We start from the raw sequence: 25,002 nt of genomic DNA, 5'->3' as shown, positions 1-25,002 counted from the left end.
ACCATAGTAGCAAAAGACACACAAGCAAGACAACTAAGAGGATGAGTTGTCTTCTCTTTTGCTAAGTGAAGACGAGATGGTAAATTTTATTAAATGTGGCATGTTTACATTGTCTATACATTATGCACAAACTTCTACAAGGACTCACTTGGACCCCTTTTATGAAATTTCCAAAATATTATGACGTATTAAAAAGATCATAAACTACATGGTCTCAGTAGAAAAGTAGATATTACACACTCCCGTAGTCCAAAGAGAAATTCTGTCTGTCATTAGTATCATCCCAATTTTGTTAATTCACCACTCTGTCCTTGTCTTTTCCCTCGTCGTCATCTTCCTCTCACCTTGTATATTGGTCTAGCAAGAAACGAGCCTCTATGGCATTGTCTACAATAGAGGTTGAGTACCTCTCTCTCTCTCTCTCTCTCTCTCTCTCGTTCTCTCTACACGATTGTTACACACACACACTTAATTGCTCTATAATCCACATCACATGGATAACCACTCTACGTACTGACTCAAGCACCCACACTCCCAATTATTAAAAAACAAGTAAATGAACCTGTAAAGAATGGCTCGTGTGAAACACTCAAACCCATGAAGCTCCAAAAACGGGATCCAAGGGCAAGTCCTGAGTGGCTCCTTGTAGATTAACAAAATATACAAGTTTATCATAGCTTTCTATGAAACCCTTATTTTCACTGTGTACTATGGACGATAAAGACTCTCATTGAAGGACATTATACCATAACCAAGGCTTGGATCAAACTAGACAATCACTTATGCTATTATTGTGTAACACGTTCATTCTCTAAATCGGCTTTCGATTAAGGCAGCATGTATATTCCTTGGAATGCCATTTAGACATGTCAACACAAACTAATAACACCTGTAAACCACCAAACACAGATTCCCAAACTCATCCTCTAAAAACACAACATAGTGCAATTTCAATCTCACGATAGTCACTCATAAGATTAAAAACCATAAACTACATAACGCATAGGAGGGACTAGCTGACATCATCAACGCCCAACAGTGGGTGTAGACCATAGTATAAAAATATGCTCACACATATAAATCCACATACCCACACATACTTGAGCATCCATTTATACAAAATCTTTGTATTGAGTTTCTATTGGCACTCTAGAGGTGAAGGCAAACTCAGCCATGACGAAGGCTAGCACTAAAGGAGAAGGCTAATCAAAAAGTAGTCCAAATCTCTTCATTTAAGCTACAACTTCTTGTGAAGTCTAGACAATTTCATTTTAGTCTCTCCCAATCGAGCATCTAGATCTTGCTGATAGGGCAACCCACCATTTAATATAGAAAGAATTATCGCGATACCAATAGGCCGCAACTTGGACGAAAACTTCACAAGGTGAAATTTGCATGTCCGCTAATACAATAGAAGCATATACCTAGATAAATCCAGGAACATTCCCAAACTCATCCTCTAAAAACACAACATCGTGCAGTTTCATAACAATCCAGACTTTGTGCCATATCACTAAGCCTCTCTGATTAGAAAGCCCCCAAAAAAAAAACGATGGAAAAGCCAATAATTTGAAAAAAAGCAGGTATACATGAGTGAAATATTTCGAAACCTTATGATCCACAAATGTGCGTGCTGCACCCAATAATACAAGCCTTTCCCACAAGACATCAAAACTAGGAGCTTAGCAATTTGTCAACTTTTTGACTGATTTGCAACAAATCTTGACAGGACGCCAGGATATTTTTGTCCTCAAATGAGTACACGGCATGTCAATCCTAAACTCCATACCAACAAGCTTAAATAAGGTATTTACATCCAAGAAGTACATTCAATGTGGCCTCAAAAAATCATAACTGTGCCATGAGAGAATTTGGGTGTGGGCAAGCCAGTCCCCTGGGTCTCTGTAGCACATTTATACATCACACTGTTCCCTTGACAAATGAAAACTGATTGCTTACAAACAGATGCTAGATCATAGATTCCCTGAAAAGCATCTCTGGCAGCTTCTAGTGAGCTTGATTGATTTAAGCCTATTCAAATCTCCTCATTCACATGCAAGTTTGGTATCAAAGCTGCTCAAGCATATTGCAAATGCTTGAAATGCAGAAAGCGGGTATCGATAGTCCATTGTGAATGTATCCTTCCCAATCTTCCCAAACTGCAGCAAAACTTTGTCATGTTCCTCTGGCGAGGCAAGCTGAGAAGGTTCTAATGCTGCAACCAGCTGGAAATTCTTGACTGAGGCTACAGTGACACGTCCCCGAAAGTTCAGACACCAGCATTGCAGCTGCTCGTGCCACCTTGGAGCTTTATTCTTAAGAACCAGAGGAGCACCTTTAACATTTTTCATTCGTATCTGTTCAGATTCAACAAAACTACAGTCTGCAACAGCAGCCTTGGACCTAGGGAAAGAGATTGAAGAGAGAGAGTCCACAACAGTGCTTGACAACTCCACAGGAGTTGGAGCACTCCCTCCCTCCTCCATTGCAGAAATAGGAATGGAATGGAGTGTGCATTGCATGCGTCTCGGTCCCCTTGTACCTAAAGCATTCAGCTCATATGCAATCTGAGCAACATTATAACTCCCTGCAGGAGCTCGCGGCGGCAGGACTTGCTTTGAACCAACCCGCCTTCCTGCTCTATTAATTGAGGCAACTGCACCATTATGAGGAGGCTGACTGTCATATACTGTGAATTTGGTGCCCAGAAAATTCGAGCTGTTCAAAGCAGAGAATGTAAATTATGAGTGACAATTTCAGTTCTTACCAGAGTGCGAGTTTTGCTTAAACAAAGACTTCATGTTAGCTTTCTTTCCAGAAAAATCTGGAATATGCAACTTATACAATTAGCATCACGTGCACCACTTGAAAGGAAGGCCTACGAAAAGTTCAAAAAAAAAGTGAAGCCGATTACCGTAATTTACCAACATATGTGTTGCCTGCTCTGGACATGGCATCAGCATCAAGGGAGATGACATAGTCTGTACTGGTTGCACGCCTGACACGTCTTGCAACTAAAAGAAACTTGCCATTTTCTACCAAAGCTGCAAAATAGATAGGACAAACTACCCTCAAAAACTAAATCAACCACCTGTTTGAGTAAGATAGAATGAGGGACAAGGTACAAGCCAAAAATTGCATTCATCATAGAAGATCCACGAGGATACTAAGGAAAAAACGAGTACCAAGAAGTGCTTGCTAATGGTTGTCACACTACCAAAAATTCATACTGCTTCTAGTACCAAAATTAAAGTAATGAACAATGAGTTATCAATAAGTATGTGTCGGATGCAGTTTTTTGTTACAGCAGTACTAATGACACTTCAAATTATAAACCCTACCATTTTCAGCTCTTGAATTGGGTAATGATCTATTTTTTCTACCAAGAGGGACATCCCCAGCTTTAGGGACCAGCTTCCATTACTCGACCAGCTGTTCACTCCCGTCAGCCCCCATGTGAAGCTTTCCTCCTCAGTCCGATCTTCGTATGGAAAACCCCTTTCACTAGCTCTTGTTGTCGCTTACTTCTTACATGCATTTTCTTAGGTGCTTCTACAAGCAACCTTGCTAGTTGCATCCAAACGAGAGGAAATGCCAAGTGGCATCTCCTCTTATTTGCCTCCATTGCCCCCTCTAGTGGGGCTATTTTTAAGACCACACCAATGGCCCAACCTTGGATCCTTAAGACTTTTTGTCCCCCTCTTTGGACCCAACCACAAATTTACCCTCAAGGCATTAATTGCTAGGGTTTCTAGCACACCAAGCGACCCATGACCTTGCTCCTTGTTTTCCGAGGGTCTTGCCCACATGCAGGCCAACATGCATGTGCTAGAATTCAAGCCCTCGTCACATATTCCTCTCTTGAAACATGGCAAGCAACTTGGATTGCATCTGAGTGTGACAAAGTTATCATAAATAGAAACACATGTATATACAAACATGTATTGCCAAACCAATGCTGCATGTATGATTGTTCAGAGCCTAGGATAGCAATCCATATACACTGGAAAAAGTATCTCATAGAGAAGTACAGTGATCACAGAAGTCCCGAGGCAGATACAATCAGCCTAAAAAATCTTATCCTTATATGCAAGATAGAGGGGACTTTCCTCCCTCCTTTCACTATTTCAAATGGAGCTTTCCCGGTGGAAGTATGCACAATATTGTTGTAAGCAAACTCCACCAGGGGAAAATACTGTCCCCACGCTATCTTATGCTCACACACATAACATTTCAGCAAGTCAAGAATAGTGGAATTAGCCTCTTCGTACTGCCCATCTTTCCGAGCATGGAAAGACGATGAAAACTTCAATGTCGTGCCCATTTCTTAAAGAGCCGTCATGCGCAGATCTGTGTCACTAGGCATCCATGATATTTAAAGATGTATTGTATGAACAATCTTGCCATGGAATCCCTACCTTACCATAATGAAACGTGCCTGCTTGTTGAACCGGCATATAATAGTCTAAAGGCCATCATTCCCCGGAGATGTCCTAGGAAGATCAAATACGAAGTCCATGGCAATGCTCTCCCACGATCTATCTGGAATTGGCAATGGCTGCAACAATCCAAGTATCTTCTTTCGGTCAAACTTGACCTTTTGGCAGAGGATGCACGTTCTAACAAAGGCATCCACATCTCGTCTCAAAGCTGGCCAATAGAAAAAGTGCTCCACTGCCTTCATTGTGGCATCAATGCCTCTATGCCCTGCATATGGTGGAGCATGACTTTTTATCATAACCTTTGACCTCAATTGCTTTGTGACACAAAGGCGACCACACATCATAAGAAAGCCAACCCTGAGAGTATAATGGTCATGCCGCTGATTATTAGAAAACTGGTCATAAATCCTTGAGAATCCTCATCCTGAGCATACTGGTCCTTCATTGCATCCAACTCACTATGGTAAGCAATCGTTACTGTGAAAACCTAAGGTTTCCTTGATAATACATCGGCCACTACGTTCTTTGTACACTCCACATGCACTATCTGAAAGTGAAACATGGATAAGAAATTGGCCCAATGCATATGCTTCTCAGATAACTTCGTCTGAGTGAGCGTGAATTACAGCTAGCAATTGGCCGTTCCAAGGCCATTCTTTCCGCATGCGTTTGCTTGGACAATAAAAGCTTTCCGAAGATCTGGTAGGATCAATATTGGGTCCGAAGTAAGCTTTTCTTTAGCATCTCAAATGCTGCAATATGATTTTCATCCCATATGAAAGATGTTGCATTGCATAGAGGGGTAAAGCAATTTCAGCAAAATAGTGTATGAACCATTGGTGATACCCACTCTTGAGATGTATGCGACTGAAGATAGCTGACCCCTCCAATCTATTCAAGATATCAACTATTCTTGGAATGAAAAATCTGTTTTTGATGGTTATCTTGTTTCGTGCACGATAATCAATGCACGTTCTCCATGAACCATCATTTTTCTCTACTAACAAAACTGGTGAACAGTAAGGGGTGAACTGGGCTGAATCAGCCCCTTCTTCAAAAGATCCCTCCCCTGGCTCATGATTTCTTCTTGTTGAGCTGCACTCCCCTATAAGTTGCCCTGTTTGGTGGACTATTGCCTAGCACTGTATCAATCCCATGATCCTTAGGCTTCTCAAGTGTAAGTTGCCTTGGCAATGAGTCAAAAAAATACTCTCCAAATTGACTAAGAAATATGTCCACTTTTTATCCAGCTTAGAGATTACAAACATAGTTTTTTCCATTCGTTACCATACGCATACGTCATACGAGTACGGAAGTATGATTGGAGTATGGTTCAGCGCTTGGGGCTGAAACATACGTGACCCTAGTTTTACCCAGAAAATTTTCAGAAAAATATAGATTGATCATTGATCATTGTACACATTAAATTGACATAGAGGTATTAAACTGAAACTTGAAACTTGTATTAATTTTAAAGTCATCACTCATGAGTCATGAGTCGTGAATCGTGATTCATCATTCATGAAAGACTCCAGCCTCCAGAGACCATAGTCATCTGGATTCTAGATTGGCCTAAAAGGCACTAACAGTAAAAGTGCCTACACTTATGCCTACAAGGCACATACCATGGCCAAGAGGGCATCACTAGAACCACCAGAAGATGGCCTACAAACCCCCCTCCATGGGATGGGCTGAAGTACTCTAGAAACGTCTCAGAATACCTGGTAGTTTCTCGTCATGGTGGCACATGTTCATCCAAAAGGATATAGCCATCTATGAATGTACAAGGAATGTCAGATCATGTAACAAAGGGAACCAAGTGTAAAGCCTGTCGGAAGACTTCGAACTTGGGACGTGGAAGTGCCTTTGTAAACATATCTCCTATGTTGTCCTCTGTGGGAAGATAGGACAACTCTATGTCTCCTGCTGACAACCGCTCCCGAACATAATGATAGTGAACTTCAATATGCTTGGTACGCACATGAAACACTGGGTTACGCACAATGGCCAAAGCACTCTGGCTGTCAGTGTAGACAATAGTGGAGGATGTCTGGCAAATACCAAGATCTGTAAGTAACTGTCGAAGCCAAACACACTCTACTGTAGCGGTGAAAGCTGCCCTGTACTCAGCCTCACAGCTAGACGTGGCAATTGTCGGTTGCTTCTTGCTAAGCCAAGAAATACATGAATTGCCAAGCAAAAAACAATTGCCAGTATGTGACACTCTGGTGTTGGAACATCCTGCCCAGTCACTATCCGTGTAAGCATGCATGGTAAGTGAACCCTGATCACCATAGAAGAGGGCTAAATCCTGAGTGCCTCTGAGATATCTAAAGACTCTCTTCACTGCCTGCCAATGCTGTGAACTGGGCATGTGTATGAATCTGCTGGGCTGAGATACTGCATACTACAAGTCAGGTCTGGTGTGACATAAATAAATAAGGCATCCAACAGCCTGCTGATAAAGAGTGATGTCACATGGTGGGCTCCCATCATGAGCTGAGAATTTGAAGCCAGCGTCCACTGAGTAGAGATTGGCTTGCAATCCTCAAACTGAAAACGATACCTTATTTTCAGAATTGACATATACCTAGATGAATCCAGGAACATTCCCAAACTCATCCTCTAAAAACACAACATAGTGCAATTTCAATCTCATGATAGTCACTCACAAGCTTGAAAACCATAAACTCCATCATGCATAGCAGGGACTAGCTACTATAACATCCCCACTGACGTCATCAGCGCCCAACAGTGGGTGTAGACCATAGTATAAAAATATGCTCTCACACATACAAATCCACACACCCACACATACTTGAGCATCAATTTATACAAAGTCTTCGTACTGAGTTTCTGTCGCCACTCCGGAGGTGAAAGGCAGACTCAGCCATGATGAAGGCTAGCACTAAAGGAGAAGGCTAATCAAAAGGTAGTCCAAAATCTCTTCATTCAAGCTACAGCTGCTTGTGACTAAACATTTTCATTTTAGTCTCTCCCCAACGAGCATCTAAATCTAAATCTAGCTGATAGGGCAATGCACCATTTAAGATAGAAATAATTATCACAATACCAACAAGCCGCAACTTGGACGAAAACTTCACAAGGTGAAATTTGCATGTCCGCTAATACGGCAGAAGCATATACCTAGATGAATCCAGGAACATTCCCAAACTCATCCTCTAAAAACACCACATAGTGCAGTTTCAATGTCACGATAGTCACTCACAAGGTTGAAAACCATAAACTCCATCATGCATAGCAGGGACTAGGTACTATGACATCCCCACTGATGTCATCAACGCCCAACAGTGGGTGTAGACCATGGTATCAAAATATGCTCTCACACATACAAATCCACACACCCACACATACTTGAGCATCAATTTATACAAAGTCTTCGTACTGAGTTTCTGTCGGCACTCCAGAGGTGAAGGGCAGACTCAGCCATGATGACGGCTAGCACTAAAGGAGAAGGCTAATCAAAAGGTAGTCCAAAATCTCTTCATTCAAGCTACAACTGCTTGTGAATTCTAAACATTTTCATTTCAGACTCTCCCCAACGAGCATCTAAATCTAAATCTAGCTGATAGGGCAACGCACCATTTAAGATAGAAAGAATTATCACAACACCAGCAGGCCGCAACTTGGACGAAAACTTCACAAGGTGAAATTTGCATGTCCGCTAATACGGCAGAAGCATATACCTAGATGAATCCAGGAACATTCCCAAACTCATCCTCTAAAAACACAACATAGTGCAGTTTCAATCTCATGATAGTCACTCTCAAGGTTGAAAACCATAAACTCCATCATGCATAGCAGGGACTAGCTACTATGACATCCCCACTGATGTCATCAACACCCAACAGTGGGTGTAGACCATAGTATAAAAATATGCTCTCACACATACAAATCCATACACCCACACATACTTGAGCATCAATTTATACAAGGTCTTCGTACTGAGTTTCTGTCGGCACTCCGGAGGTGAAGGGCAGACTCAGCAATGATGAAGGCTAGCACTAAAGGAGAAGGCTAATCAAAAGGTAGTCCAAAATCTCTTCATTCAAGCTACAACTGCTTGTGAAGTCTAAACATTTTCATTTTTGTTACGTCAACTATAATACCGTGACATCGGTATAATAGGGAAACCACGAGGGCTTGACAATACTTACCTATGTGGCTAATAAGGTCTAGGGAAAAATCCTAGGCCTAGGTAATTAATGGAAGGGTGCATTAGTTGAACCTAAAGAGGGGTTTAATGGTAAGGTCCACTTGGACACATGGCACCATGAGGGATGGCCACTTGGGAGGTATTGGGCTAGGAGGGAGGATTCTAGAGGGAGCCAAAAAAACAAAGAAGGTGGAGAAGGCTCCAAGAGAAAAGAATCCGTGGTCGAGTGGAACATTATGAAGAGAAGCCCTCGAGGATTCAGGTTCCTTAACATTTGGAACATTTGCAAAAAGTGTTCCAACTGCTTAGAGATAATTCACTATTTGCAAAAGAATCCAAGTGTGAATTCTTTGCAAAAGAAGTGAAATACTTGGGACATATAATATCCCAAGAAGAGGTTCGTATGGACCCTGATAAAGTAAGGGCCATATTGAAATGGCCACATCCTACAAATCTAGAAGAATTACAGATATTCTTAGATTTGTCAGGATTTTATAGGAAATTCATCCAAGATTATGCTAAGATTGATGTTCCGATGATGGACCAGCTTAAGGGGAAGGGAAGCACCTTCATATGGGATGAACCTCAAAAGAGAAGTCTTGAAAAATTAAAGGTAGCTATAGCGGCAGCTCCTGTCTTAAAAGTAGTGGATCCCAATGAACCATTCGTGGTTGAGACAAATGCCAGTGATTTTGCTGTTGGGGCAGTACTTATACAAAAAGGTCCACCAATAGCTTTTGAAAGCAAAAAGCTAGATCGTGCCCAACAGAATTACTCGGCATATGAAAAAGAACTATATGCTATAGTCTATGCTTTAAAGAAGTGGAGGAACTATTTATATGGTGCAAAATTTGAGATCATCTTTGATCAAGAAAGCATTAAATGGATTTGTAATCAGCCAGAGCTTAAAGGTAGAAAAGCTAGATGGGCTGAGGTAATGCAAGAGTTTGATATACAATTGACATATAGGAAAGGGAAGTTTAATGTGGTAGCAGACGCTCTTAGCCGAATGCCGATTGTTAATGAATTGAGTTTTACTCAATTTCAGAATGATTTCCTAGAGTCCTTAAAAGGGAAATGTGGATTTGATCCTCACTTCTCTGAAATATGGAAAGCAATTAAGATGGCTCATTTTGTTCCTGTAAGTAAGATGTTAAAACTCCAGAATTAGCTAGGCTATTTGTGGAGCATATCTATAGACTGTATGGGCTACCTGCCAGTATTGTTAGTGACCGGGATAGCAAATTTAACAGCCATTTTTAGAGGGCTGTTTTTAAGAGGTTGGAAACTTCATTGAATATGAGCACTGCGGATCATCCACAGAGTGATGGTCAAACTGAAAGGGTCAATCAAATCATTGAGGATATGCTTCGAGCATATGTAAATAAACGGCAAACTAATTGGGAAAAATATTTGCCCATATTAGAATTTGCATATAGCAGTGCCAAACATTCAGCTACAGGTTTTAGTCCATTCATGACCATGTATGGATTTCAACCTAGAGCCCCAATGACACTGGGACTTGAAAAAGAAAAGGTTCAAGCGGCCAAAGACTTTCTTGAGGATATGAATCAAATGCTTAAGTTAGCTAAAGATAGCATAAGAAGAGCTCAAGATAGAGCATAAAGTTATGCAAACCCCCACCGTAGAAAGTTGGAGTTTGAAGTAAATGAGAAAGTCTACCTTAAGGTACCTGAATCTTCAGAATCTCTAAAAACATGTAAATGTCCAAAGTTATCTCCTAGGTATTGTGAACCATTCACAATACTTAAGAGGATTGAAGAACTTGCTTACAAATTAGCCTTACCTGAGGGATGTAGAGTACATCCAGTTTTTCATGTTAGTAGGCTAAAAAGAAAATTAGGAGATGATGATAATCTCATTGGAAATGAAGTCCTAGTTGAACTTATTGAACCCGCATCTCTACAACATGAACCAGAAAGAATTTTAGATACACAAGAAAAAAGAACGCGACATACTATATGGAAAGAATGTCTGATTAAGTGGAAAGATAGATCTGAAGAGAGTTCAACATGGAAAAAGGTAAGCAATCTCCAAAGGAGGTTTTCCAATTTTGTTTTTGAGGACGTAAACAATTCTTAAGGGGGAGGGAATGTTACATCAACTATAATACCGTGACATCGGTGTAACGGGGAAACCACGAGGGCTTGACAATACTTACCTATGTGGCTAATAGGGTCTAGGGGAAAATCCTAGGCCTAGGTAATTAATGGAAGGGTGCATTAGTTGAACCTAAAGAGGGGTTTAATGGTAAGGTCCACTTGGACACATGGCACCATGAGGGATGGCCACTTGGGAGATATTGGGCTAGGAGGGAGGATTCTAGAGGGAGCCAAAAAAAGAAAGAAGGTGGAGGAGGCTCCAAGAGAAAGGAATCCGTGGTCGGGTGGAACATTATGAAGCAAAGCCCTCGAGGATTCAAGTTCCTTAACAATTTTAGTCTCTCCCCAACGAGCATCTAAATCTAAATCTAGCTGATAGAGCAACGCACCATTTCAGAATTAACAACCTCAAAGCCAGGAGGTTGTGTGACATAGACCTCTTCCTGCAGATCCCCATGAAGAAAAGCGGTCTTGATGTCAAGTTGGTGCACTTGCCAATGATGATCGGCTGCAATGGCAATGACACATCGAATGGTAGTAATCATGGAAGTGGGAGCAAATGTCTCCTCAAAGTCAATGCCTTGTTGTTCGGCATACCCTTTTGCAACAAGACGGGCTTTGTATCGATCTATGCTGCCATCAGATTTCCTTTTTAATTTGTAGACCCACCGCGTTCCAATGGCATGCTTGCCAGGTGGGAGATGTACTAATTCCCATGTGTCATTTTTGGCAATAGATTGTAACTCAGCTTTCATTGCATCCATCCACTCTTTGCTGTTAAAAGCATCTTTATGGCACAGAGGCTCTTCATTGCAAGATGTAGCAAGGAGTCGAAACTCAAGAAAGTGACCATGCTATGTATTCCCTGATCTTGTCCGGGCAGCAAAAGGCTGATCTTGTTTGCTGTCCCTCAATGTATCAAGAAGCCATCTGGGAACTTGCCTTTGTTGTCTATTGACAGCTCTTTCTTCAATGACTGCATCATGAGTAGTGAGATCATTTTGTGCCGGAAGAGAAACCTGCAAATCAGCATGAGGTTGTGGCTGATTATTGCTTAGTGGAGGGCCTGCAGGAGGCTCATGTTGCTGCTCAAAATCCTCTTCTGATTATGGCAGAGATAACCAAGATTCAAAGGCATCAAACATGTCAACATCTGGCTTTGCTTTGCAGTCCGCAAGAGGAGAAGCTGAATGTTCAGCAAAGATCACATCTCTACTGACAATAATCTTCCCAGTATTTGGTTGATATAACCGATACCCTCTGCTCTCCTGGCTGTAACCAATGAATATGCATTTGATTGCCTTGTCATCAGGCTTATGTCTCAGCTGAGATGGTACATGAACATATGCAAGAGACCCAAAAACTTTCATGTATGAAAGTGAAGGCTTCCTGCCTTTCCATGCTTCATAAGGTGTAATAGTCTTCAATGCCCGTGTAGGTGATCTATTCAGCACATAGTTGGCACACATTACTGCATCAAGCCAAAATTTATTGGGCAAAGACTTGGCCTTAAGCATGCATCTGGCCATCTCCATTGCGGACCTGTTTTTTCTTTCAGAAACAGGATTCTGCTGAGGAGTGTAAGGAGTAGTGCATGAGTGAATAATGCCCCGTGAAGACAGAAATGCATCAAACTCCTTTGACATATACTCACCCCCCCTATCTGTGTTGAGGGTGACAAGCTTGCTTCCTGATTCATTCTCAACCATATTCAGCCATCTCTGAAAGCATAAGAAAACTTCAGATTTGGCCTTTAAAGGATATACCCAGCGATATCTTGTGAAATCATCAATGAGAGTCATGAAATACTTATACCCCCCAATGGCATTTGTCCTCATTGGGCCACAGACATCACTGTGTACTAGCTGCAATTTCCTTTGTGAGAGTTTTGGACAATTCTTTTGAAAAGGAAATCGATGCATCTTACCCAAAAGACAACCCTCACACACATGTTTAGAAACTATGTGAGTCTGAGGTACATCATTTGCCATCTGCTGTGAATGTAGCTTTGCAAGAGCTCTATAATTGAGATGGCCCATTCTCTCATGCCAAAGATGAGTTTCAGCAAGCTGTGAATCTGAAATAGTCAATGCTTCAATAGAAAGTGCAGCTGAATGATGATCAAGGTGATAAAGCCCCTTTTGCAAAGTGCCAGTGAGAACTGTGGCATTGTCATCACGAAGATCATAAACTAGACATCTGTAGCCATCAAAAATTACTCTGAAACCTGAAGTAGCAATTGCTGAAATTGAAATCAAGTTGACTTCAATGCCAAATACAAAAAGAACATTTGTCAGAGTGACAGGATGGCTGGAAATGAATGTGAGCTGCACATCTCCAACTCCTTTTACAGCATATGAAGCATTATTAGCACATGTAACAGTCCCCCCTCGAGGTGCATCAGCTAGAGAATGAAACAGCTGTCTGCAAGATGTGACATGCTTGGAAGCACCACTATCAAAGTACCAGGACTGAGCATCATCAGCAATAAAGAGTGCATCAGCTTTGGAGGGATCAAATGAGCAATGGACAGCCCATGCCCAATCATCCTGAAGAGCAGGTGCATGTGAAGCATCTGCTGGCTCATGGGATTCAATAGCATGTGAGGCATTAGCTGTCGATCCTGCTTTCTTCTTCTCCGAAGCAATGCGCTTCCTGCATTCTAAAATGTCATGTCCAGGCTTGCGACAATAGTTGCACCTTTTCTTCTTTGCCTTATTTGCTGTATTTTTAGATGCATGGGAGGAATTGCAGCTGCTACGCGCAGAGGAATTGCAGCTGCTATGCGCAGATTTTGGCTTGCCCATAGGCTTGGAAGCCTTGCCTCTTCATGTCTGCTGTGAAGCAAATGCATGATCAAGAATAATGGCTTGTCTGTTAGTTCTACTTTGCTCTTCCTGCAAAAGCAAAGTAACTAGCTGATCAAAAGAATACTGGTCTGGATTACCCATGGCCACTAATCGAAGGGTTGTAGCAAACCCTTGATATGTATCTGGCAATCCATTCAATGTGGTACTGACAAGCTGTGAATTTGGCACCACCTCAGCAATGTTGGCAAGCTGTTCCATGAGGTCCTTGACCTTTGTCAAAGATGCATCCATTGACTCACCTTCATTCATATTCACTTCCTGTAATTGCCTTCTCAAATATGCAACACGAGCTTCATTGTGAATCTGATAGAGAGAAGCCAATTTATCCCAAGCATCCTTTGCTGTCCTGCAAGACCGAATGTGTGGAATAATGATTCTCTTGCATGATAAAGCAATGCATGAATGTGCATTTGCATCTCTTGCATCCCATCTTGAATGTTCTTGAGTTGGAAGCGCAGCAGCAGGAGTGCTAGAGGAAGAGGCATCAGGAGGAGTACCCCTGCAGAAGGACCAACAGTAGAAACAACCACTGTAGCATTGGTTGGCCTCAGATCAGCCCCAGAAACAATATTCCACAAATGCTTTGCAACAAGATTATGTTTCATGAGATAAAACCACATCGGATAGTTGGTGCCATCCAACTTATCATCTTCACGAAGAACTCCAAATAAATCTTGATTGTTTCCAGCCATAGCAAATGTGATACCCTGAAAAAGACCTGAAAACCCAAAAGCCTCAAGGCTATCACTGCAAAAAACTGGCTGTCCCAAAAAATGACAGCAAATATCTGCAAACTTCAGACCCAAATCAAAGGGCAAATGCAGATCTGACCCAAATGTGACTGTGACAGGCAATGTTCACTGCAAAAACAGCAAATTTGGCAAAAGCCCCAAATTTATTGAGAGCAAATAGGCCAAAAAGAGGGCAAATGTAGAAAAGCCCCAAATTTTGCTGAAATTTTGCAAATGTGACCCAATGTATGATAATCTGGCCCAATGTCCTGCAAATCTGACTCAATATCCTGCAATCTCTGTAGATCTTGTACGTAAGAAAGTAAAACTGCACTGGTGTACGGCTGTATGGGTGTACGGCACCCAATGTACACTGTACGGCGATGCAGGTACTGTTGTACAGTGTAGGAAGTACATGACACGCTGTACCTGAGTGTACGATTGCAGGTACGCTGTACGGATGCATGTGACTGTATCAACGTACAGCTGTACGGATGCAGTTACGAGCCAGGTACAAGTGACGGTTGTACGATGCATGTACAAGTGACGTGGATGTACGACGCAGGTACAAGTGACGTGGATGTACGGCAACCCGCAATGCAGAGGTACGACGATGCACGATTCAGTACGGCGATGCAATGTACGACGACGCGCAGGTACATTGAAGGTACGGTACAGTATCCGTACTTGGTTGTACGGGCGTCCGTACTGTTGTACGGGCAATACGGACAAGAGGCACAGGAAGCGAGGCTGGGCTCTGATACCACTGAAGGTGCGTTGAGAAGAAAGAGAGAGTGCAGGTACGTAACGAGTCGATAGATCAGTAGTCACGTCAAAACTTTAGATAATGAAAGGATACAAGTACAAAGTACTTGTACCTAAACCTAGGACTAAGTGTCCTAGGTGTCACATAGGACGAAGTGTCCTATGTGGCCTAAAAGGCACTAACAGTAAAAGTGCCTACACTTATGCCTACAAGGCACATACCATGGCCAACAGGGCACCACTAGAACCACCAGAAGATGGCCTAAATAAGTGTCCTTGCATGTGATGAGAAGCTGCTCGTGCGGGCAGAGAAAGGCTCCCCTTGTTTGCTGTCCTTTAATGTATCAACAGCCATCTAGGGACTGTTTTGGTTGCGTTATAACAGCTCTATCTTTGGTCACTGCTTCAAGCTTGTTTTGTGGTAGCCTGATCAATGTGGTGCTTCAGGCTGAAAATCAGAATCTTTTTGTGGCTGAGTTGAAGCCTCTATAGACTCATCAAAGTCTGAATCAGACTTCAACAATAGCAGCAATGTATCAAAAACATCAGAAGCAATAATAGTTGGCTATTTTTGACAGTCCAACAATGGAATAACAGAATTTTCAGCAAAGGCATCATCTCTACGGATATTAGTCTTCCTAGTACTTAGCTGGTATAAGCGATGGCCTTTACTTTCTAAACTGTAACCAATGAAGATGCATTTAAGCGCCTTGTCCTCAAGTTTGTGCCGCATTTGAGAACATGTGCATAAACAAGGCATCTTGACATCCTCGTGTATGAAATGATTGGCTTACAATGTTTCCAAGCCTCATAGGGAGTAATAGTGTTCAATGCCTTGGTGTCTGACCTGTTCAAGACATAATGGCATCCAACCAGAATTTGTTGGGCAAAGACTTACCTGTTATCATGCGTCGTGCCATCTCTATCAAAGTTCTATTTTTGTGCTCTGCAACACCATTTTGTTGTGGTGTGTATGGCACAAAACATTGATGATTTATACACAAGATGCAAGGAAATCAATCCCAATCATGATAAGGAATATTTCCTAATTCATCCTTCTCACGTGAAGATGAAGCATCAGTAACTGCAATTCTAGACTCTTCTTCTTCTTTTATGATTCAACGGTCTTCCTGCCTTCAAAAATGTCATGTCCTAGCTTTCTGTATCTTTTCTTTTCTAATTTGCATTTTTATTGGCATCTGAAGGGTTAACAGAATTATTATTGGGTTTCCCACATGATTTCGTTGTCTTTCCATTACCCTTATGATGGGTAGCAAATGCTTGATCAGATAGAGGCATTCCAATTTGCATGGCTTTCCTCTTCTTGCAACTACAAAGTGACAAGCCGATTCAAGGTATAGTGGTTGACATTGCCCATTGGTTTGCAACCAACCTTAAAGTGGTTGCAAACCCTTGATAGGAGTCAAGAGAGTCTACTAAGTGTAGAGGACACACTTTGACTATCTGTTACAACTTCATCAATGTTGGCCAACTGTTCCTTAAAGTCCTTGACTTTGGTCAAATATGCATCCATGCTTTCTCCTTACTTGGATAGAGATTCAAATGATCATATCTCACACTCCAGGAAGCAGATTCCTAAGCTTTTTGAACCAAATCGAAGGGTGAAAGGAGCTCTACAAAATGGAGCTACTGAAATGAAGAAGATGCCTCAAATGGTGGGCTTATTGCCTCGATGGAGCGAGGTCTTGTGCGTCTTTGGGCTTATACTCTCTCTCTAACGAAAACTCTCTCAATGGAAGATGCCTCACGTAAGGAGGTCTTGACACTCATGAAGGGAGTGGGAGCACAATCGGTTCTGATAACATGATAGCGAAAATGAGAGAGAGAGAGAGAGAGCCTAGGAGACAAGTGGACACAAGATTCTAACTATACACACTGACTTCTTGTATTCCAACTTATCCCAAGCAACCTTTCTTGTTTTGCAAGATTTGATGTGAAAATTATAACTCTTTTGATTGCAAATCCAATTAAAGCATGATCATGTGCATCTCTGCTATCCCATCATGCATGTTCCTAAGTTGGGAGGCAAAAGAGCGGTAGTGTTGGAAGATGAAGAATCAATAGCATGGCCACCAACCGTAGTGATAGGTGCAGTTGCAAGTACCTTGATGAAGGTCTAACTTCAAGCATACAATAATATTCCACAAGCTCTTGGTTATCAACACATGGATGCATCGATGATGTAGGACCACGTGGGATAGTTGGTGCCATCTAACTTATTTGCTTGTGCAAGCATTCCAAATAGATCAGTGTTTGCCATTGCGAATGAGGCAAAATGCACAAATCCCAAAAAAATCCACTGAGCCAAGTGACTGCACTAACACCGAGAGCAAATGTCTGATTCTGACAACCCAATTCCAACTACCTACACCTGAAAAACAACCTTAAGGCACAAGGGCCTAATGTGAGTAAAAATGGAGCAAAGGCCCCAAATTTTCAAAGGCTAATATGCTAAAACAAGGTAGAACAGGCTCAATACTTAGCAAGAAAGCCTACACAACAGTGTGCAGTAAATGCCATCAAAAGAGAAGCTCAGATTCCATACAACCTATACAGAATGACTTGTCTAAGCAACGGTAAATTGACACCTGAATCTGATGCCTCAATTAAGTCGAGAGCACTATAACCAGCTGTTGTAGCTGAGCAGCCTGCACCGCACAGAATGGGCGGCCTGTACAGAATGACTTGTCTAAGCGACGGCGAAGTGACACCTGAATCTGATGCCTCAATTAAGACGAGAGCCCTCTTTGGGAAGATAGAGGCGACGACTAAAGCAGTCACTCCAAGAGTAGAGGCGGCAACTAGCTCTATGCAAGACCGCAAGTCTGTCAATGGAGATGGCCAGTAGCAACAGCAATGCCATGAACAATAGCAGCGACACGATAAGTCAATCTGACTGAGGCGAAAGCCTCCTCCAAGAAAATGATAACGGCTACAGCAGTAGCTTCGAAGAAATGATGACCTGCAGCAAGCTCTCTTTGAAAATGGCGACTAGAGCGTAGGAGCAAGTACTGCCTAGATTTTTATATACCTAGATGAATCCAGGAACATTCCCAAACTCATCCTCTAAAAACACAACATAGTGCAGATTCAATCTCACGATAGACAATCATAAGGTTGAAAACCATAAACTCCATCATGCATAGCAGGGACTAGCTACTATGACATCCCCACTAACCTCATCAATGCCCAACAATGGGTGTAGACCATAGTATAAAAACATGCTCTCACATACAAATCCACACCCACGCATACTTGAGCATCCATTTATACAAAGTCTTCTTACTGAGTTTCTGTCAGCACTCCAGAGGTGAGGTGCAAACTCAGCCATGATGACGGCTAGCACTAAAGGAGAAGGCTAATCAAAAAGTATTCCAAAATCTCTTCATTCAAGCTACAACTGCTTGTGAAGTCTAAACAATTTCATTTTAGTCTCTCCCAAACGAACATTGCCTAGATTTGTAGAAAAATTGTGATAATATGGCAGTCAGCAAGCTTCAAAAGAGAGCTTGAAAGGACAAGGCTGGATCAAGGAATTTGTTCTGATACCACTATTGGGATGCAATGAACAGGAGACAACAACAGACACGAACAGTACGTAGATTGCAGATAGAATGCACTAAAAGTACAAGCCACTTAAGGGCTAACCCTAGGGTAGGACTAATAGTCTTAAGTGTCATATGCCACTCACCGAGCTAACTATCCCACATTAGCTAGAACTAAATGTACTAACCCCACCAACGTCTCTAGATCAAAGGCACTTGTGTGCCTCTCATGAATCTTGTTTGAGATGCAGGTCAACTTTGAAGATCTAAATTAGCATTGACTCATGCCCCAGTGTTGGTATGCCCCCTAACGTTTCAAAGTAATTCATTGTCCTGGCTGATTGGACAAGATAGATACTCTTTTACAATTGGCCAAAAAGAACATACAAGATGCTCATACAAAGTAAAAGAAGTATGGCTATGGACGTAGGAAGCATCTAGAGTGTAAAGAAGCAGAGTTGGTTCACTTATGACTTTGCAAGAAAAGATATGCCTCCTTAAAGGGCAACATCAACACCAACACCAAACACATTATCGCCCCTTACAAGATTATCCACAGAGTTGGGGAAGTAGCCTTTCATTTGGCTCTACCACCTCTTTAACAATCCATGACATGTTTAATGTTTCATTGTCAAGTGTGTGTTGAGGACAGAGGAGTCTCACATACACTAAGGATTGCCATTGGACAAATGTGGGTTTCATCCCATCAGTTGAGGATCAAGGTGGGGAGAGCTGCAAATACAAGCAGAGAGCAGAGGATCTGCATACTATGTACGTTCGGGCAGTTGAGACAAAGGAGCATTTTCTTTGCACTTGCCCAGCCTACTATGAGATCCGAGGACGCTACCACTCGCTCTACCTGGAAGGATGTGGCTTTGGTCCACCATCACGACTTACCCATTTCCATGACCAGGTCTGTATTGGGCCTTATCTGATGGAGATGCGCCAACACAGGGAGATGCTATTGCGATTGATCATAAAGCAAGAGGAGGCGGCTAGACCACTGGACATAAAGGCCAACCGAGCACAGTGACACGTCACAAGGACATTAATCTCTCTCTCTCTCTCTCTCTCTCTCTCTCTCTCTCTCTCTCACACACGCAGCTTTGTTGAGGTAAGCCGTGAAATGACATCATGCCTCCCCTCCTAGAGGTATCATACCTGGATCAGCCAGCAGGATAGCACAAAAGGTGATTGGAAGCTACGCAAATCACGGGACAGCACGGTAATTGGATGAAGTGGATGGAATCATGAGCTATAACAGCTGCTGATATACCCAAAGATGCATGTGAAATCAGGGAGATCATCATGCAGAAAATGCTACAGAAACTATGGCAAAACCCAGGGACAAAAGTGCAATTCTATAAACAGGAAATTAACTCAACAGACAGCTACGAAATGCAGAAATACTTCGAGGAAGACATATCAATATTTAAAAGGCATATAATCTGCAAATCAGAACCAGTTCACATGATCTAGAGGTGTAGAGGGACAGGTGGCCAAGACCCAAAATCCCCAGAGAAGAAAGGATCTGCAAAATGAGCAGCATGTACTCCTAAGATGTAGAGCCTACGCACACATCAGAGAAGGTTATGGGGACAGGAGAGATAGCTTGAAGAATCTGTTGGAGCAGCAAGCCAACAATCTAGGAAGCTACTTTAAAAAAGGTTTTGGAACACAGCAACAAGGTACTAGGGCCAGCACGCAAGCTAGCTCAACAGTACTCACTACATAGAAAGTCTGTACTATTTTCTTTAACTAGATGTAAGGGATCACTAATACTTCATAGTGATTGCCAGTCCCTATCATCCCTCTCTCTCTTTCTCTCTCTCTCTCTCTCTCTCTCTCTCTCTCTCTCTCTCCCCCCCCCCCCACCAGCGAGCTTCTTGTGAAGCTCAGCTTCTACGGGGACCACTGCTTACAAGTATCAGAGCAAGGTCCTGCCAAGATACACACGGATCCACATCCCTCACTCTGAGGATATCAATCATGCAGTTCCGTGTCTGATCACACCTACTACGCATTGGAAGTGGGTGGGCTATAAGGGCATACCTAGAAAGGGGCACATCTGCACTCTATGTGATCAGCAAAGATTGAGACGGAGCACTTTGCTTTCAAATGCCCTATATACTATGAGATTTGAGGTCGTTACCATTGTCTTTTCGGGGATGGTTTCAAACTCCTCTCAAGTCTCCTATTTTATTTGGATCAGAGATGCTTAGCCACTTCCACTCATGAGACCATCTAACACAGAGACCACCTGCTCAGGGCACATAAACAAGATCAAAAACCACATGCTCGAGGCACATAAACGAGATCAGGATGCACAGCCAGATAGCACGCACCAGTAGTCCCTAGGGAGATGGAATAGCTAAGGCTCGAAGCTAGAGACATGATAGACTCGCTAGCGGGCCGATGCACAGATCAAGCTCACGGATCTTCCCTCCATGATTTCACCAGACCAAAAACACGCCACGATGGCACTTCTCCGATGCGGGTCCATAGCTAGGAGACCACAGCAGACCAACCTTGTACATTATCAGGAACTCCCATAGGCCTGACCCCTCCGCCAACGTCAAAAGGACCTATCGTAGTGACGCCACACTAGAGCGTTCATTCTCTTCTCAGACTCAAATATTTTATGTACTCGTGTTTATATGTTCATGTTGCACTTGTCTTGGGTGTAGATGCCCACTTAGAGGCTCCACCCAATGAGCTCATTGTATCTGGTTTTTTCAGTCTCATAGACCCTTTGGTCCTTTGAAGACCTTTAATAAACTTCTCTCTCTCCTCTTTCTTTCCCTTTTTTCTCTTCTAGTACCCTCTTCCTTACATTAAGGGCCAAATAAAGATACGTTAATTAGCTAGAGGGCTATTAAAGAGATCCTATGTGATTAGACATTTGGTGAATCTTCACATAGTGCCACCAAGGTGGCATAGTCTAGGAAATGCATCCTACCATCAACGATCCTATTCTCATCACCCTCGGATAGAAGTGGCAATAGTCCTCCGACTTTGTGATCCACTACTCAAGCTTATTCAAGGTATGTGTTTCTCTCTTGCTTTATGTTCTCCGTATGCATTGTAATTTTGCCTTGCACATCTGTTGAAGAGTGGATCCTCCATGCCCACGTGCATCCTCTATAGAGAAACGATAGGGTTTGCAGTGGAGCGATCAGAAAATAGACAATACTCAGCCACAACTGAAGAACGGAACTCATAAAACATAGTGCCTGTCGGTAATATGAAAAACTGAATACAAGAACCTCAAGCCGGTGTGTCTCAAGGACCGTGGCTGAGGTGAATCACAAAGATGATTCTATGTAGAGAAACAGTAGAAAAGATAGCAGCAGAGGGAGCGAAGCACAGTCCTCCATGTAGCTCGATGATGACGAAGAAGATGAAGGACTAGAGCTGCCCTAGGAAATGGCTGAAAACCAGCATACTCTGAGGAAGGAACCTTCAGGCTATCTGGAATAGCAACATGATGAAGAAAAGGAGCAGATCTGGAGCAGGAGGGGCCGATCTGGAGCAGAAGGAGCAAAGGGGCAGATCTGGAGCAGGATGGGGCAGATCTGGAGCAGAAGGAGCAGAGGAGCAGATCTGGAACAGGATGGGGGCAGATCTGGAGGAGAAGATGGAGCAGCCAGGAGGCAGGAAGGAGAGGCAGAGAGAAGGCAGAGAGGAGGCAGCCAGGAGAGGCAGAGAGAAGGCAGATCTGAAGAGGAGAGGTAGATGGAGCAGGCGGGGCTGCAGCAAAGGATGGCGGAGATGAGGAGCAGTTGCAGGTCCTGTCCTGTATGGAGGAGTGTGGGGGCTTGTGCCTTTATAGGCCAGACCTAGCTGGTCGACCAGCTGATCGGTGGGCCTGCTAGCTGGTCGGCCAGCTGGTCAGCCAGCTGGTTGGCCAGTTCTGGTCGGCCAGACCAGCTGGTTTTTCTGGCCACTTGTTTGGCTGAGGTGGTTGGCCTTTTGGCTGGCCTGTAAGCTGTACTGGCTAGCCTGTAAGCTGTATTGGCTGGCCAGTAAGCTGGTAGATTGCCCCAGAAATTGGGGATTGTTAGTTGCTTAACACCCCCTCTCAATTGCTAATTTGGAGGGGCAGACATTGTGTGCTTGGAGCTTCGTGTAGGGATGTCGACGGTGGTGGTGGCTATCCCTGCGAAATGCCCTAGAGATGAAATGCAAAAAATGCAGAGAAGGTCACGAGAGGAGTGCCCTTGCAAGGGAATTGTTCACATCCTCAAGTGCCTTAGTTACACATATGATACCATATAGAAATAAGAGCACTGTGAAGTTTGAGAGAATAAGCCACCCCCTCTCAACGCCGAAAGGTGGAGGGAAAAGCAAATATGTCGTAGCAGCACTGATAATCCAGAGAGGATAGGATTCTTAGGGAGAACTTGTAGATCCTAGAAGTCGATGCCGATGGAGATCTGGTAGAGGTAAAGGATCATGACCTCCTTGTTCGAAGGAATGGGGAGTGTCAAGCTTGAAACCGAAAAAGGTAGGAAGGGATGGAGTAGAAGATGGAGTTCTGAAAGGGAGGGAGGGATGGTAGTAGAAGATGGAGTTCTGAAAGGGAGGGAGGGATGGTAGTAGAAGATGGAGTTCTCTCCCGTAGTGCGCAGCGGAATGAAGAGGAAACTGATATGTTCATAGGAGTGATGCTCCCCGTACCTATGGCCACCTTGAAGAAGGAGGATCTTTAGATCACCAGAGATCTGGGGTCTTTGAATCACCATGGCTCTGATACCATATAGAGAAACGATAGGGTTTGCAGTGGAGCGATCAGAAAATAGACAATACTCAGACACAACTAAAGAACGGAACTCAGAAAACATAGTGCCTGTCGGTAATATGAAAAACTGAATACAAAAACCTCAAGCCGGTGTGTCTCAAGGACCGTGGCTGAGGTGAATCACAAAGATGATTCTATGTAGAGAAATAGTAGAAAAGATAGCAGCAGAGAGAGCGAAGCACAGTCCTCCGTGTAGCTCGATGATGACGAAGAAGATGAAGGGCTAGAGCTGCCCTAGGAAATGGCTGAAAACCAGCATGCTCTGAGGAAGGAGCCTTCAGGCTATCTGGAATAGCAACATGATGAAGAAAAGGAGCAGATCTGGAGCAGGAGGGGCCGATCTGGAGCAGAAGGAGCAAAGGGGCAGATCTGGAGCAGGATGGGGCAGATCTGGAGCAGAAGGAGCAGAGGAGCAGATCTGGAGCAGGATGGGGGCAGATCTGGAGGAGAAGATGGAGCACCCAGGAGGCAGGAAGCAGAGGCAGAGAGAAGGCAGAGAGGAGGCAGCCAGAAGAGGCAAAGAGAAGGCAGATCTGAAGAGGAGAGGTAGATGGAGCAGGCAGGGCTGCAGCAAAGGATGGCGGAGATGAGGAGCAGCTGCAGGTCCTGTCCTGTATGGAGGAGTGTGGGGGCTTGTGCCTTTATAGGCCAGACCTAGCTGGTCGGCCAGCTGGTCGGTGGGCCTGCCAGCTGGTCGGCCAGCTGGTCGGCCAGTTCTGGTCGGCCAGACCAGCTGGTCTTTCTGGCCACTTGTTTGGCTGAGGTGGCTGGCCTTTTGGCTGGCCTGTAAGCTGTATTGGCTGGCCTGTAAGCTGGTAGATTGCCCAGAAATTGGGGATTGTTAGTTGCTTTACATCCTCTTGCTTAAGGCTGACATAATAATGAAAAGGCATTGCATGCATGGTATCCTCGAATAGGACACAATATGATCAAAGTGTGTCCAAGAATACATCATCCATGGGCTACTTCCTACGTGCAGCACTACCCATGTGAGCATGGTGCAAACCCATGTGAGGCATCTATTGGCACAATAGGACAAAACATAAGAAACTCTACATAAAAAGCTGAAGACACCTAGAAGGCTTTCGCAAAACTTGAAAGATGTAACTGCATATGAGATGCTTGAATCTAGTGTGGCAAGTTGAGTCAAACGATCCATAAGAAAAAAGAAAATGCCTCAACGATTACAAGCAAACATTGCATTGATGACACAACACCTAGATTTGCATGAGGCGAAGTACAAGTCAAATGGGAGTATCAACAAGTACAAAGCTAGATTGATTACAAGAGGGCTTGAACAACAAGAAGGTGTGGATTATAATGAGACTTTTTTTTGGGAGCAAAAAATATTTCTTTTATTATGTATTCACAAGAGTATAATGAGACATTTGCTCCTCTTGCCAAATGGACAACCATAAGGACTGTAGTTGCATTGGTTGCTCATTATGGATGGAAACTACATCAAATGGATGTCAAAGTTGGCATTCTTAATGGTGTAGGAAATGGATTGGAGGGGAAAGGAAACCA

At 43.2% G+C, this 25,002-nt stretch overlaps 1 protein-coding gene across 2 annotated transcripts in view; it reads right to left on the bottom strand.

Annotated features, from left to right (window-relative positions):
• Positions 1-1,599: 1,599 nt before the first annotated feature.
• Positions 1,600-25,002, bottom strand: part of LOC147883123 (tubby-like F-box protein 6) — a 30,137-nt gene continuing 6,734 nt past the window's right edge. For both annotated transcript variants that reach the window (XM_087400139.1, XM_087400140.1), the window contains 2 exons: positions 2,915-3,044; positions 1,600-2,718 (listed from right to left, as the gene is read on the bottom strand). In XM_087400139.1, coding sequence (XP_087256265.1) covers positions 2,046-2,718; positions 2,915-3,044 — 803 coding nt within the window. In that variant the 3' untranslated portion in view covers positions 1,600-2,045. The remainder of the gene's footprint in view (positions 2,719-2,914; positions 3,045-25,002) is intronic.

The sequence above is a fragment of the Dipteris shenzhenensis genome, chromosome 28, assembly GCF_047967505.1.
Source record: "Dipteris shenzhenensis isolate YYH24624 ecotype China chromosome 28, Dip_SZ_1.0, whole genome shotgun sequence".
Classification (NCBI taxonomy): Eukaryota; Viridiplantae; Streptophyta; class Polypodiopsida; order Gleicheniales; family Dipteridaceae; genus Dipteris; species Dipteris shenzhenensis.
This window is presented reverse-complemented; position numbering and strand designations above follow the sequence as displayed.